The sequence below is a fragment of the Hypomesus nipponensis genome, chromosome 28 (assembly GCF_054491055.1).
Source record: "Hypomesus nipponensis isolate SF chromosome 28, ASM5449105v1, whole genome shotgun sequence".
Lineage (NCBI taxonomy): Eukaryota > Metazoa > Chordata > Actinopteri > Osmeriformes > Osmeridae > Hypomesus > Hypomesus nipponensis.
The window spans coordinates 7,997,547-8,011,632 of NC_140388.1; the positions used below are offsets into that span (position 1 = coordinate 7,997,547).

At 46.9% G+C, this 14,086-nt stretch overlaps 3 protein-coding genes across 3 annotated transcripts; all 3 read left to right on the forward strand.

Moving 5' to 3' along the window:
* The first annotated feature begins 391 nt into the window (after nucleotides 1-391).
* On the forward strand, nucleotides 392-9,311 carry lrp13a (low-density lipoprotein receptor related-protein 13 a). Its single transcript, XM_084695189.1, has 23 exons — nucleotides 392-466; nucleotides 625-783; nucleotides 919-1,134; nucleotides 1,897-2,055; nucleotides 2,190-2,405; nucleotides 2,582-2,752; nucleotides 2,968-3,183; nucleotides 3,412-3,641; nucleotides 3,842-3,971; nucleotides 4,114-4,295; nucleotides 4,472-4,658; nucleotides 5,107-5,319; nucleotides 5,473-5,656; nucleotides 5,866-6,067; nucleotides 6,188-6,352; nucleotides 6,481-6,681; nucleotides 6,830-7,382; nucleotides 7,492-7,611; nucleotides 7,838-7,945; nucleotides 8,096-8,329; nucleotides 8,408-8,855; nucleotides 9,004-9,154; nucleotides 9,237-9,311. The coding sequence occupies exons 1-23, from the start codon at nucleotides 409-411 to the stop codon at nucleotides 9,258-9,260; spliced, it is 4,527 nt and encodes a 1,508-aa protein (XP_084551315.1). The 5' UTR covers nucleotides 392-408; the 3' UTR covers nucleotides 9,261-9,311.
* A 997-nt stretch (nucleotides 9,312-10,308) lies between these two features.
* LOC146219853 (uncharacterized) lies at nucleotides 10,309-11,965 on the forward strand. Its single transcript, XM_084695188.1, has 2 exons — nucleotides 10,309-10,356; nucleotides 10,516-11,965. Exons 1-2 carry the CDS (start codon nucleotides 10,309-10,311, stop codon nucleotides 11,317-11,319), a joined length of 852 nt encoding a protein of 283 aa, XP_084551314.1. The 3' UTR covers nucleotides 11,320-11,965.
* A 376-nt stretch (nucleotides 11,966-12,341) lies between these two features.
* LOC146219854 (uncharacterized) lies at nucleotides 12,342-13,752 on the forward strand. Its single transcript, XM_084695331.1, has 2 exons — nucleotides 12,342-12,404; nucleotides 12,494-13,752. The coding sequence occupies exons 1-2, from the start codon at nucleotides 12,342-12,344 to the stop codon at nucleotides 13,184-13,186; spliced, it is 756 nt and encodes a 251-aa protein (XP_084551457.1). The 3' UTR covers nucleotides 13,187-13,752.
* Nucleotides 13,753-14,086: the final 334 nt, after the last annotated feature.

Genomic DNA, 14,086 nt, shown 5'->3' on the forward strand with positions numbered 1-14,086 from the left:
GAGGTTTACTTCCATCAGATTGGTTTATGAACATGACAATCACGTTTGTTTATTTGACAGCATGGTTTGCTTTACTATCTGTCATCGTCGGGGAGGATCTTACTATTTGATGCCGACTTTTGTTGTACTTGTCAAAAAACTTTTGTAACTCAATGTACATTTTATTTCCATGAATAGCAAGATACTTTATATCCAATATATAGATATATCTATACATATCATGTTGTATATATGTAAAACGTGCTTTTATTGAATCAATGAGGCTACAAACTAAAGTAAACCATTATCTACCTGGAATTCACTCTCGGGTCACCCTAAGCTCCTCCCCATATCTACTCATAGGCCACACCTGATATCAATATAAATTCCCTAGCTTTTTCACTCGCAATATTTGGTCAAACTGCAAACATGAATACCTGTTTGCTTGGGTTGGTCGTAATTCTTCATTTCTTAGGGTCTTTGCGAGGTGAGAAATACAGTTGCCCCAAAACTATTTTATGATCCCCCTTTATTCCCTCGCAATAAGGCCATTGCTTCGGTCTGAAAACTGAATATTGACTTGCCAATGCGGCGTAGGTATCTGACACTAGTCATCGATGAATAAATAATTGTTGTAATGCACAGGTGTAAATCCGGTGGCATTGGCTCCTCTTAAATGCAAACTGGGTTGGAAACTGTGCAACGATGGAACAGAATGCGTTTCCTATAACCATGTGTGTGATGGAGAGACTGACTGCAGGGACGGTTCTGATGAAGAAGACTGTGCCGTTGAGTGCAACACAGGTAGGAGTTTTCTATGTTTCTCTCAAAGGCTGGGTTTCATGTGCAGCAAATCCAACATAAAGCCCTCTTTTCCTTAGCATCCATGTGTAGGAACATGGATTAATTTGTGAGTTTGACGCACCGTTTAAAATGTAGACCAGTTCCAGTGCGCCCATGGGAAAAAGTGCATAGATCGGAGTGAGGTGTGTGACGGAGAAGCCCAGTGTCAGGACCGCTCTGATGAGGCAGATTGTGTGGCGCACATGGAGGGCTGCTCCCACCACTGTGACAACAAGACCCGCTGCCTCCCAGTCTCCTTCCTCTGTGACGGGCAGAGAGACTGTCAGGATGGTACAGACGAGGCCAACTGTGGTGAGTGCTTTCCATCCACAATCTTAATCCATCCTCTTACAATTTGATTGGTAAAAACAGCACTGTGATGCAGTTCACTTGCTCCAGATTGGTTTATGAATCTGACAACCACGTTTGTTTATTTGACAGCATGGTTTGCTTTACCGTCTGTCATCGTCGGGGAGGATCTTACTATTTGATGCCGACTTTTGTTGTAGGCTACTTGTCAAAACTTTTATTACACTCGTGAAAATCGATTTACATTTTTTTTCCATGAATAGCAAGATACATTTTATCCTATATATATATATATATATATATATATATATATATATATATATATATATATATATATATATATATATATATATATATATATATGATAAGGTATATATGTAAAACATGCTTTTATTGGACTTAGAGGGTAAAAACTAAAGTAAAAAATTAACTCTCGGGTCACCATTTATTATTGACCGACTCCCCATATCTACTCATAGGCCACACCTGATATCAATATAAATTCCCTAGCTTTTTCACTCGCAATATTTGGTCAAACTGCAAACATGAATACCTGTTTGCTTGGGTTGGTCTTAATTCTTAATTTCTTAGGGTCTTTGCGAGTTGAGGAATACAGTTGGCCCAAAACTATTTTATTACCCCCCTTCATTCCCTCGCAATAAGGCCATTGCTTCGGTCTGAAAACGGAATATTGACTTGCCACTGCGGCGAATGTATCTGACACTATATGGTCATCGATGAATAAATGATTGTTGTAATGCACAGGTGTAAATCCAGAGGCTTTGGCTCCTCTTAAATGCAAACTGGGTTGGAAACTGTGCAACGATGGAACAGAATGTGTTTCCTATAACCATGTGTGTGATGGAGAGACTGACTGCAGGGACGGTTCTGATGAAGAAGACTGTGCCGTTGAGTGCAACACAGGTAGGAGTTTTCTATGTTTCTCTCAAGGCTGGGTGTCATGTGAAGCAAATCCAACATAAAGCACTCTTTTCCTTAGCATCCATGTGTAGGAACATAGATTCATTTGTGAGTTTGACGCACCGTTTAAAATGTAGACCAGTTCCAGTGCGCCCATGGGAAAAAGTGCATAGACCGGAGTGAGGTGTGTGACGGAGAAGCCCAGTGTCAGGACCGCTCTGATGAGGCAGATTGTGTGGCGACCATGGAGGGCTGCTCCCACCACTGTGACAACAAGACCCGCTGCCTCCCAGTCTCCTTCCTCTGTGACGGGCAGAGAGACTGTCAGGATGGTACAGACGAGGCCAACTGTGGTGAGTGCTTTCCATCTGAGGTTTTCTGTTTTACACTGGACTAACTGATTTTGTAGGGGAAACAACCCTTTTTTGGCCTTGTAAAACCTCAAATGTGCATTTAGTCTTGGTGTGGATAATTAATCCAACTACTCTTAGTAGTTTAATCTTGGGGATGTTTATTGGAATCTTTCTAGACTCAGATGACCGTGTCCCAACTTCAACACCTGCACCTGTCAATTGTCGCCGGGAATTAAAGTTCTGCGACGACAAGATCGAGTGTGTTCTCTACAACCACGTGTGCGATGGAGAGGCTGACTGCACAGATGGCTCGGACGAGAAAGGGTGTCCATCAACATGTGGAAATGGTAAAAAAAAAAAAAAAAAAGTCGGTCGTTGATTCAAGTCTTTTGATGCAATATCGAATAGTAGGACCCCCATTTAGTCTAGGGTACACCACTGCCTGCCAGTGACGTAAACGTGCACTGCAGCCAACATGTTGCCGCTTACAATAGCATTTTGGAGAGCTGCGATCTGTAGACGCTTTGGTTTAAAAAAAATTGAATAAACGCACATTCCTCAGGAGAGTTCCAATGCGCCCATGGGAAGAAGTGTATCGACCACCGTCAGCTGTGTGACGGTGTGGCCCAGTGTCAGGACCGCTCTGACGAGGCGGAGTGTGTGGCGACCATGGAGGGCTGCTCCCACCACTGTGACAACAAGACCCGCTGCCTCCCAGTCACCTTCCTCTGTGACGGGGAGAGAGACTGTCTGGATGGTACAGACGAAGCAGACTGTGGTGAGTTTTTCTTCCTCCACACCAAATCAGGATTTAGGTCAAATGTTTTCTTACCACCATCTATTTTTATGCAAATATGACTAGAATTGGGTGTACATATTTATGTATATAGATGCGCTAAACAAATGTTACCAAGTGAGTCACCATCCCCAGGATTTGATATAAAAAAATGTTCGAACCCTGGCACCCTGGTAATTGTCAGCTCCACCTTGTTGTTCTTCTCCATAGCTGACCTGAGGTGCAATGGTGGAGAATTCCGATGCACCAGTGGTCAGTGTGTGTCCATAGGCATGCACTGTGACGGCCACCCCGATTGCAAGGACCGTTCTGACGAGGAGAGCTGCGCCGAGATGCCAGAATGCCCCACCTCACATCTATGTCCCCACAGCAAGGAGTGCCTGATAGAGGAATGGCTCTGTGACGGCTACAAGGACTGCAAAGATGGCACGGATGAGAAGGTGGGGGACGGGGGGACGGATTGAAGACGTTCTGTACACACATTCAGTTCACTTAATGAATCCTAACTGCAATTCGGACAATCAAATTGCTGGTGTCCGACACCTCGTCTTTGCGGGTGCTTTTTTTTTTTTTTATGAGCTTGAAGTTTGAGCCTAATGCACTTTTATTCTGAATACAGCAATTCTGCCCCCTGTGTTAGGATTGTGAGTTGGTCATAATGGAGTGTGGAGAATTCCAGTGGTCCTGTACCTCCAAGACCCAATGTGTCCCCAAACTCTGGAGGTGTGACGGAGCAAAAGACTGTCAAGACGGAAGTGATGAAACAGGATGTGAGTGTGCTTTTGTTTATTTGCTTGCTGATTTGGATCGATTGGACCATGAAAGCACATTAGATTCATAAATCAACTAGCTTCGAAATAGAAAAGGACGGTGTCTAGTTTCTTGAGAAGGTGTGTGTGTGTGTTTTTTCAGGTGGTGTTCCACCTTGCCTCCCTCACCAGTTTCAGTGTGGTAGCATGGAGTGTTTGGATGTTGCCCTGGTGTGTAACGGAATGACCAACTGTGCGGATGGCTCTGACGAGGGTGGTGATTGTCAAACCAAGTGTCCCTTGGCCCACTGTGCCCAGGACTGCCACAGCACACCACAAGGAACGGTGGGTGATCTCCTTTGACCTCACAAATAGTTTGACCATAGATGAGGTGAGACGTGAGCGTGGACAAGACCACAAATTGATCTCACCGCATTGCTTTAACGCAAAACAAGAATTCCTGGCACTTCATGACGCACGTGTGGAAAAAGCGGATGTCTTTCTGGGTGTTGTGCGTTTAGCGGTGCTGGTGTCAATCAGGCTACAAGCTCCAGGACGATGGCGTGTCCTGTGTTGACACTGACGAGTGTGAAGACAGACACCCAGGTGTTTGTAGCCAGCTGTGCACCAACACAGAGGGCTCCTACAAGTGTCGCTGTAGCACTGGCTACATCCTGGAGGCCGATGGCCGCAGCTGCAAGATCACAGGTGATGGAAAACCTACATGTTGTCAAAGTAAAGCGTACGAGTATAGGTGATAAAGGTACTGATCAACAGTGAGTTTCTAGGTGAATATAGCCTATTCCAGAGGTCTTCAACCCTGGTCCTCAGGGACCCCGTCCTGCATGTTTTAGATGTTTCCCAGCTCCAACACACCTGATTCAAATGAATGGTCGTTAACAGGCTTCTGTATAACTAGATAACGACCCATTCATTTGAATCAGGTGTGTTGGAGCAGGGAAACATCTAAAACATGCAGGACGGGGTCCCTGAGGACCAGGGTTGAAGACCTCTGGCCTATTCCAACCTAGTCTTATGAACTATGTACCTAGAATTCAAATGGTTCAAATGGCTGGTTGAACAACACCAGTCTACCCTTTGTGTGAAGTATAGACGTACAGATCAATTGATTTGAGCTGTTGACACCGTCCGTTAGGCGAGCCCTTCCTGCTGGCGTCGGTTAAAACGGAGCTGTTCCTTTTCGGCCTGCTGGGCAGCAGTCTGGACGTCCTCCTGTCCTCGGCCAAGAAGGCCATCCTCTCTGTGGACTATGACTGGAAGGAGCAGAAGGTGTTCTGGGTCAGCCTGGACTCTGAGAGCATCAGGTGGTCCTCGCTGGACCAGAAGAGCAAAGGCACGCTCATCAACGGTCAGTGTCGCCGAGCCGAGGTTGAATTGGTGACACGGGATGAAATCTCGGGTTTGAAAGAGGATAAACGTGATTTTTGACCCCTACATCGCTCTCTCTCTTTTTCTCGCTCTTCCTTTCTTTCTCCTTCTCTCTCCCTCTCCACCTCCCCAGGTGTTAAATCTGACTGCATTGCTGTTGACTGGATTGGGAGAAACTTGTACTGGATTGACGGTGTTGGGAATCAGATCATTGCCATCAGATTAACCACAGCCGTCACTAACGCCCTGGACTACAGTGTGATCCTCGATGAGGACTTTGAGCAGCCTCGCTCGCTGGCTCTGCTGCCACAGAAGGGGTCAGTCAACTATGCATTTGAGTTGTAAAGCCTGACGTCATAAACCAACAAAATGGGAATTAGACACAAAGGCTAAAATGTTCAGGGGATGCTGAGGGGGCTTCTTGTGTAGCCTCTAAGGACCTGTACTGTACAGGGCATGCACAATCAGCTAGATAAAAGACTTGCGGCCAACATGTGTGACATCTCACTTCTCGGTTGCACGACAGAATCATGTTCTGGTCGGAGATTGGAAACGACCCAAAGATCGAGCGGGCGGGGATGGACGGCTCTGAGAGGAGGGTGGTGGTCGACCGCAACCTCAGCTGGCCAGGGGGCGTGGCCTTGGACACCCTGGGGGAGAGGGTCTATTGGACAGATGAGAGACTCAAATGCATCGGATCGGCAACTCTGGAGGGAGAGGACATCAGGGTAACAGACGCAGGGTCGTTTCAACCTGCGGGAGATGTGCTGGTGTCAGTAGCTGACTGAACAGAGGACGGAAATGCCTGCATTTCCCTCACCCGATTCTGTTCTTTTGTTCACTTGCAGATACTGCAGATGAAGGAGACGTCCAACCCCTTCTCTCTCACAGTGTTCAACGACATGCTTTACTGGTCTGACGCCAAGAGGAGAACCATTCAGGGAACCCAGAAGATCACCGGAAAGGGTCATCAAGTTCTCTTCAAACGGCCAGGGCAGCCTTTTGGATTAAAAGTATGTGTTGATTCCATTTCCAAGTTTGTGGATTCCATGATAAGATGACAGATAAACGAAAAAAAAAAAAAAAAAATCTTGGTCCTTTAATTTTTGGCACCGGTCCTCGTGGTTCCTCCGGGATGCAGGTCATCCATCCGTTGCTGCAGGCAGCGACAGAGAGCCCCTGTGAGAAGCTGCGCTGCTCCCACCTGTGTGTGCTGGCCCCGGGGCCCAAGGCCGTCTGCAAGTGTCCCTCCGGCCTCCTGCTGGCGGAGGACGGCCTCACCTGCTCCAACCTGGTCACCTCCGCCTTCCTCCTGCTACTGTCTCGCTCAACCGTCACCCAGGTAGGTGGTCAGCCAGCGGTAAAGGTGGCGCGCCGTGACGTTCAATGCACGTTATGCTCGTCGGATCCTGCTTTTCGACGGATTCGGATTGCTACTCGACCCTTTGTCTCACACACACACACACACACTTGTGTTTGTGTCCGTCCAGATTCACCTGCAGGCCATGCACAGTGCCGTCAGCCTGAAGGGCTGGCCCGAGCACCTGGCCCTCCTGCTCCCCAGCATGAACGAGGCGGCCTGCCTGGACTACTCTCTACGGGAGCACACCCTGTACCTGGCGGACGCCGGCCAGGCCTCGGTGGGGCTCTTCAAACTGAAGGAGACGGGCCTGGTGCCCCGGGGGCAGCTGCTCCGCCTCCTGGGGGACGCCGTGACGAGCATGGCTCTGGACTGGGTCACTCTCTCCCTCTACTGGAGCAGCATCAAGCAGCCCAGGCTGCAGGTGACTTCGGCGAGCGGCGCGCACACCGCCGTCCTGATCCGAGACGCCGTAGGGAGCTTGGAGTCCATCGCCCTGCACCCGCTCAGGGGGAGGGTTTGTTTTATCAACCTGGTCAGGCAGGAAGGGGGCGGCGCTCGGCCACGGGTGGAGTGTTCCCACATGGACGGGTCCAGGAGACGCCTGGTGTGGGGCGACGCGGTGCGGCCCACCGCCTTGGTCTTTTCCAACAGCGGGAATGAAATCTACTGGGCTGATATCAGTAAGGAAGAAGGCTGGATCTGCAGGCTTTGCGCCGTTTTGAAAATGAGTTTTGTTGGTTTGAAATCCAGTCATGGGAACACCCGTTTACCCCCCCTTCTGTGTTTCAGGTTCTGGGGTCATTGCTTCGGTCAGGGTGGATGGTTCAGGATTCAAGGCGTTCCAGACTGGAGATGGTCTGACTGCATTTGCCCTCAGTGATGAAATGCTGCTCTGGATGACAGTCAATGGTAATTCTTCTCACCAGAAGATGGCGCTATTAACCTAAAACACTGCTGAACTGTGTTTTCAATGTCCAATTTATGTATCGACATTATAAAATCAGATTAATGAGGATCAGATGAATAAAGATTTATACAAAAGCCATCTCGGCACGATGCCTACAGATTAATAGCAATGTTATGTCTAATCTTGTATCTAATCACTGGCCTTTTTTTTTTTTTACCTCGTTTCCAGATACAGCCAAAGTGTGGTACAGGAATAAACAGCAGGTGCAGATGCTGTGGTTTGAGGTCAACACTGGGCTTGTGAGTATGAGGGCCTACAGCGAGTCCAGCCAGACAGGTACGAGCACGCGCGCGCGCACACACACACACACATTTCCCTTCACAGCACTACCTTGTGATGCATTACCTGTTTCTCTCTTTACATCTTTCTCTCTGTCTCTCCCTGTGTCTTTGTCTCTTTCTCTCTGTCTCTCTCTCCTACCTCCAGGCTCTAACCTCTGTTCTGTTGACAATGGAGACTGCCATCACCTGTGTCTGGCTGCCCCTGGCGGGCGAACGTGCATGTGCGCCCATGACCACCTCTCTGTAAACGGCACGCGCTGTGTCCCAGACCAGCTCTGCCTGGCCGGCAGCAAGTCGTGTCTGGACAGGAGCACGTGCCTACCCCTGCAGAAGTTCTGCGACGGCCATGTGGATTGTTCCGACCACTCTGACGAGAACTGTGAGTCTGAGTTGAAAAGGAGGACGTCCGCAAATCTGATATCCCTTCAGTCACACTCGATATCTCCTCTTGCTTCAGGCATTCACCTCAAGACTGAACGGGTAACCAAGACCACACCCCAGCAAGATCCCAGTCCTACCCTTCCCCCTACCTCTGGTTCCTCGAACACCCCCACCAACCAGGATCGCCGGGACGACCAGGATCGCCGGGACGACCAGGATCGCCGGGACGACCAGGATCCCCGGGACGACCAGGATCCCCGGGACGACCAGGATCGCGGGGACGACCTGGATCTGGTAAGAAACCTGGATACCCAGCAGTGCGACCCGAGCGAGTGCAGCGGAAACCGAGTGTGTGGGGAGGGCGACGAGGCCGGCAGCTGCGTGTGTAGCCTGGGCTACAGTGGAGAATCCTGTCAGAACCGCCTCTTTCAGGGCCCTCTCTTGTACGGCGCTGTAGCGGCGGGCGCCGGGCTGGTCGCACTTGCAATCCTCGCTTTCATCATCAAAAGACGCAAGGCCTCCAGGTAAATGTTTCTGTGGCTCAACCAAATGAAAATGCTAATGTGCTGTCATTCTTGCCCAGAGGCAGCAATAGGACTGGATTTCCTCAATGTTCTTAAATGTTGAAATGTGTGTGCTTGACATTTCTCTTGTCATCCTGTCCTCTCCCAGGAGAGCCAGTCCAGTAGTGAAGGACACTAGTTTGACTGAACTGGAGAAACCTGTAGTGACCCCTGTGGTAACCCCTGTGGAGACTGCTGTGGAGACTCCTGTGGAGACCCTCTCCTCTCAAGCTCAACCCAACGAGACCAACTTCATAGAAGTAGGCAGCTTCTTAAGTCTGAATTGTGTTGAAAATGACAAGTCTAGCCTCCTGTGATCTCTCACAAATGTTTCTTTTACAGGAAGTGGGTGCCTCCGTGGACTAAGACCTGCATGCGTACATGCTTCTGTCAAATAAACAAAAACATTTTTTTCAACTGTGTTCTGTGGTGTTAATATAAATCATTCTGTTCTCCTTTACCCATTTCCTCGGCTAGTGAGTCCACATTTGTCAAGACCTGGGGTCATTAAAGATGTTGATTCACCAGACAGCCCAGCCAAAGCCTGTGTTGATGTGGCACTACCCTACTTGTTATTGATCACCCCTGTTTGTTAGGGACTGGGGGTATCCCTGCTAGCTGTGAAGTCAATCTTTCTCAAGGACTTGAATTGAAATCTGCAAATAAAACCCCCTTGTTGATTTTACGGGGGTCCAACCACATCATTTGAAGAGCATTAATTGTTAGCTCAATGTTGACATCACTGTCAACATCAATTTGTGACCAACATGCCTTGAGCTGTCTTTGGTGGCTTGGTGAATCACAGTTCCGAGCAAATCAAACAACATTGCGTGAGAGAAACCCAAGCACAAAAACAATGGCCTTTGCCCTGTGGCCTTAAACATAAAGTATCTTCACAATTATCAGGATTCCCATATCTTGTGACAAACCTTGGAAGGTTTATAAATGAATTGTTGGCTGCATCTCCTTCCATTAGATTATTGGTATGGTTTAACCAGGCAGATTAGTTAGATAACTGTGTACAGACTATAAATCCATTAAGCAGCCACATTTCATGCTGAAATTCCTGCGGTGAAATATGATTCATTGTCTCGTCTCACCTCCAGAGGGCCTGCAGGGGACTAGTTGAAGCACATTTAAAAGTGAGAAAATGTGTTCATCTTCTGTATGCAGTGTACACCCTTCGAAAGCTGTACAGAACAGAGCATAATCCTGCTGTACCTGGACTGTGTTGTAAGAACAGCTAGAGACTTTATACCGTCAGACATCAACGAAAGGTAACAGTTCATCTTTTTTGTAGCTCACATTTTTGTAGTGTTCAATTTCCCCAAACCTGATACTATTTAGTTTAGAATACGTGTTACAGGCTTTTTGTGGAAGTTTTATTTTGGATGTGTATCTGTGTCACAGAAAGATGAGGATTGCCATATTTTTCATCTTCCTAATTGGAGTCATTTTTCCAGTAAGTTACGATTCCCTAAAGTTTTCCATTTGGTGATGTGCATATACCACATGCTTTAAAGTGTGTACCTGCCCTTTGTCATTTTTTTATCGAACACACATTTTTATAATTATATTTATTTGAGCAATAAACTGGATTTCAACAAATGTATATCTTAAGCTGTTGCAACAGGTGCAAGGAAGACCGCATCATCTCCGCCAGCTGCTGTGGCCTTCTGCCCCCAAACCTTTGCCCCAGATGGACAGAAACGCTGACAGTGACGACTACACTCCCACCTTCTACTTTGAGGACCCGCCGAAGCCCCGGCCCCCTACGCAGCCCCGGCCCTCTACGCAGCCTCGACCCAAACTACCAGGCCCTGTCAGACCCACTGTTAGACCCCCAGGCCCTTTCGTCCCACCATACAAACCCCCGTTGCCTCCTTTCGAAGGTGCTGTAGCCCCTCCCTGTGCTGGCGGTAACTGTGACATCCTACCCCAGCCTTGCTTCACACCCGACCCTGGGACCACCGTACAGGAAGTCGACCTCCCGCTCGTCTTTGTTTTCAGAACCTCCGACAAAGAACAGCCTCAAGTGTTCTTTCTCCCCCATGTCCCTGGCAGACCAGGCCAGGGGACTGCTCTCAAGCCGCCCTCAACACCCTATTTGGCATTTCCGGGAGGAGCGGGTGTAGGCACCGAGGGAGGGGTAGCTGCGGGGTCCCAAGGGCCTCTATTTGTGTCCCCAGCTGAGGTAGCCAGTGGGATGGACCTTGGTGAGCAGCAAAGGGAGATACTCGACACATTCTGGCATAATGGAACTGGGTCTGGTGGTCCTCAAATCATCATCTACCCAGGGCTCTTTATTCCTGTCCCTGAGGGCGGCCAGTCAAGCAGCGGTGCGCAATTCCCAATTGATCCCACCATGACTTTTCAAGAGAGGGGGGAACCTTCTAGTCTTGGATTTCAAGGGAGGGAACAGTGATTTTACATTTTGGGGTGAGGGAGTTTTGAAAGGTGTTTCCTTTGTTTGCAAACAGAGATTTGGAAAAGCCTTCTTACCTTGAGGGGTGACATGCTTAGCAACAGTGGTTAAGTGGTCCTCTTCCAGGATTAACCCTATTGTAATTACCTTTGGTTTTTTGAACATGAAAAAGTGTATACATTACTAATGTATTGAAAAACATGGGTTTGGTCTCTCCCCTCTGTTGTTTTGGCAGATGGTAGTTGGGTGTCTACAATGAATACTGCAAAATGATTATTACTGTGTGGTAGAAATAATCTATGAGGAAACTTCGATTTGAGTTTCAACCAATTGTACAATGCTGCAATAGGTTTGCAGCTTGCTGTGGGCAAATGTATAGTCGTTCAATTTTTTTCATGTTTGCTCAAGTTAATATGAGAGTGATATTGCTTGTGGTTTGATGGTTTTACAGTCAATCTTATTCGTCAATATAATGACTATGTACTTAGCCTGGGGTCACAAAAGAACTAAACGTGTCTAAAATTGTGCAACTATCTGTCATTGTTGACAGTAAAACCACAAAAACATGTTTACCAAGGTTAGTGCATGTAAACAACATTGTCTTTTTATGTGTCAGTGGGCTTAAAGGGTTTTCATACTTTTGATGTTGGTGTATTCAGTTTAAGAATAAAGACTAATTACCATGGAAACAAGAAATAAATTACTGTTATGAAGCGAGATTTGTGGTTCTCACACACCCAAACTAAGATATAAAAGTCTCGATCTCATCAGAAACGGAAGATCTGTTCATATTCCGCAGTATAAGAAGAGACACAGCACATAACGCTGTTTCTTGGAGTGTCCCATTTTGAAGTTCAAGAGTGGAGGCTACTCTCACTGATTGAGGTAATATGTTTTTGTTTATCAGAGAACATTGCTAGAAATGCCAAAGCCAAGACTTGAATACACACTTTCACTTGGAACACCATCAGTCAGTTTGAAGCTCATTTTCTCATCTTTCCCTTATTCTTCCAGAAAAGACAATGGAGACTCTGACGACCATATTTGGTGTTGTCTGTGCCATTGCTGTCACATCCTCCAAACCTGTAAGAGTGCGTTTATTGTCTTCATGTAAAATCTGCTGATTTGAAACGTTCATGCTTAACATAAAGCTTAATTTCCATCATGGAAACAGGTCAGTCTGTATGGATCGCAGTGGACGGCTATGATGACAGGAAACATACTAACTTCCTCATCCGAATCCAACGAATCCAACTCTTCCTCAGAGGAGACTGAAGGTGGAACTCCCCTTCCTTTAACCACCCTCCCACCAATCATAGACGAGACCCACCCGCCAGACGGTCAGGAAGAACTGGACTCTTCAGACAGGGAAGGTGAACTGCCCTCGTCCGACCAAGTCTCCCAAACCACATTCGATTCGGACCCCTCAGTCTTGCCAGACAGTGACGTTTCACAGACCTCAACTGACATTGGGGAATCGAGCGAACCCGCACAAACATCCGTTGGCACAGACGAGCCCCAGACATTCGATAGAGATGGTTCCCTTCTTCCCACTCTCTCACCACTTCCAGAGACGAACGTTTTACAAGATCCAGCTCTCACGGACGCTCAGTTTCCCCTCATTCTCGATGGCCTAGCAATAACAGTTCTATCAACAATCAACTCCACGACACACCAGCCACTCCTTGTGGATCTCACTCCTCCTCCAGCCCCTGTCATCCTCAAACCAAGGCCTCCGCCTGTGTCTGATGTGCCTTTCCAGCTACTTCCTGCAGGGCCCACAGTGGCTCCCTCTGAGGCAGCATCTTGTTTCCTTGTGGACATCACTACCCCTGTGCCCGGCCCTGCCAGAGGGGACAGCATTTAACCCTTGTGTTCTCCTCGGGTCATTGTGACCCACCGTCGTTTGCGACAACTTTACCGCATACAAAAACAAAGTGAAGCATTTTCTTTTAACCTTTGGGCTGTCTCAGGCCCCCCACATTGCGAAGGTTAAAAGAAAATTATTTTTATTTGCTTTTGTATTGGGTAAAATTGGGTAAACACAACGATGGTTCGTTATGAACCTTTTGGTCATGTGACCCGAAGGCAGCACAAGGGTTAAGACCTAACGTAACCTTACGTGATACCGAATACATGTAACTGCAGTTCATTGCATTGTTTCCAAACCTAATTGATATGGTTACTTTATGCTGTGCATATTGTTAAAATGGAGTTGACACACCAGAAGGTACTTTGAGACAAGATCTTTGATTGGTCACTGCTTGATTTTATTAGATGTTTTATCATGGATTGTTGAAAAGCTGCACTATTTCTCCAATAATAATAGCCAAATTTACTTGACATCAAATACTGGTTTTCCTTAATACTTAAAAGGTTTAATTTTAATTTGACATTTTTGTTTAAGTACATAAATGATACAAAAGGAATGCAATGCATGAAATGTTTGTCCAGGTGTTATTTATTTTTGTACCTGCAATGGTAAATATAACTAAATCATAAGACCTGCATCAACCATTGACACCAAGGCAATATATTTGAACACCATCTCACACCTCTAAAGCAACCTTGCTAACAATTCCTAATTATTTGGTGTTACTTATTTAATACACATTCAAGCATCAAATGCTAAAAAGTTCAAATCAAATAATTATGAGTTAAATTACCTGAGTTTCACACATACACAAGTGTGTATTTTTTTTATATATATATATAATCCCATTCATGTTGCAAAATGTCAAGATGTTTCTGTTAAGCCATGCATTGA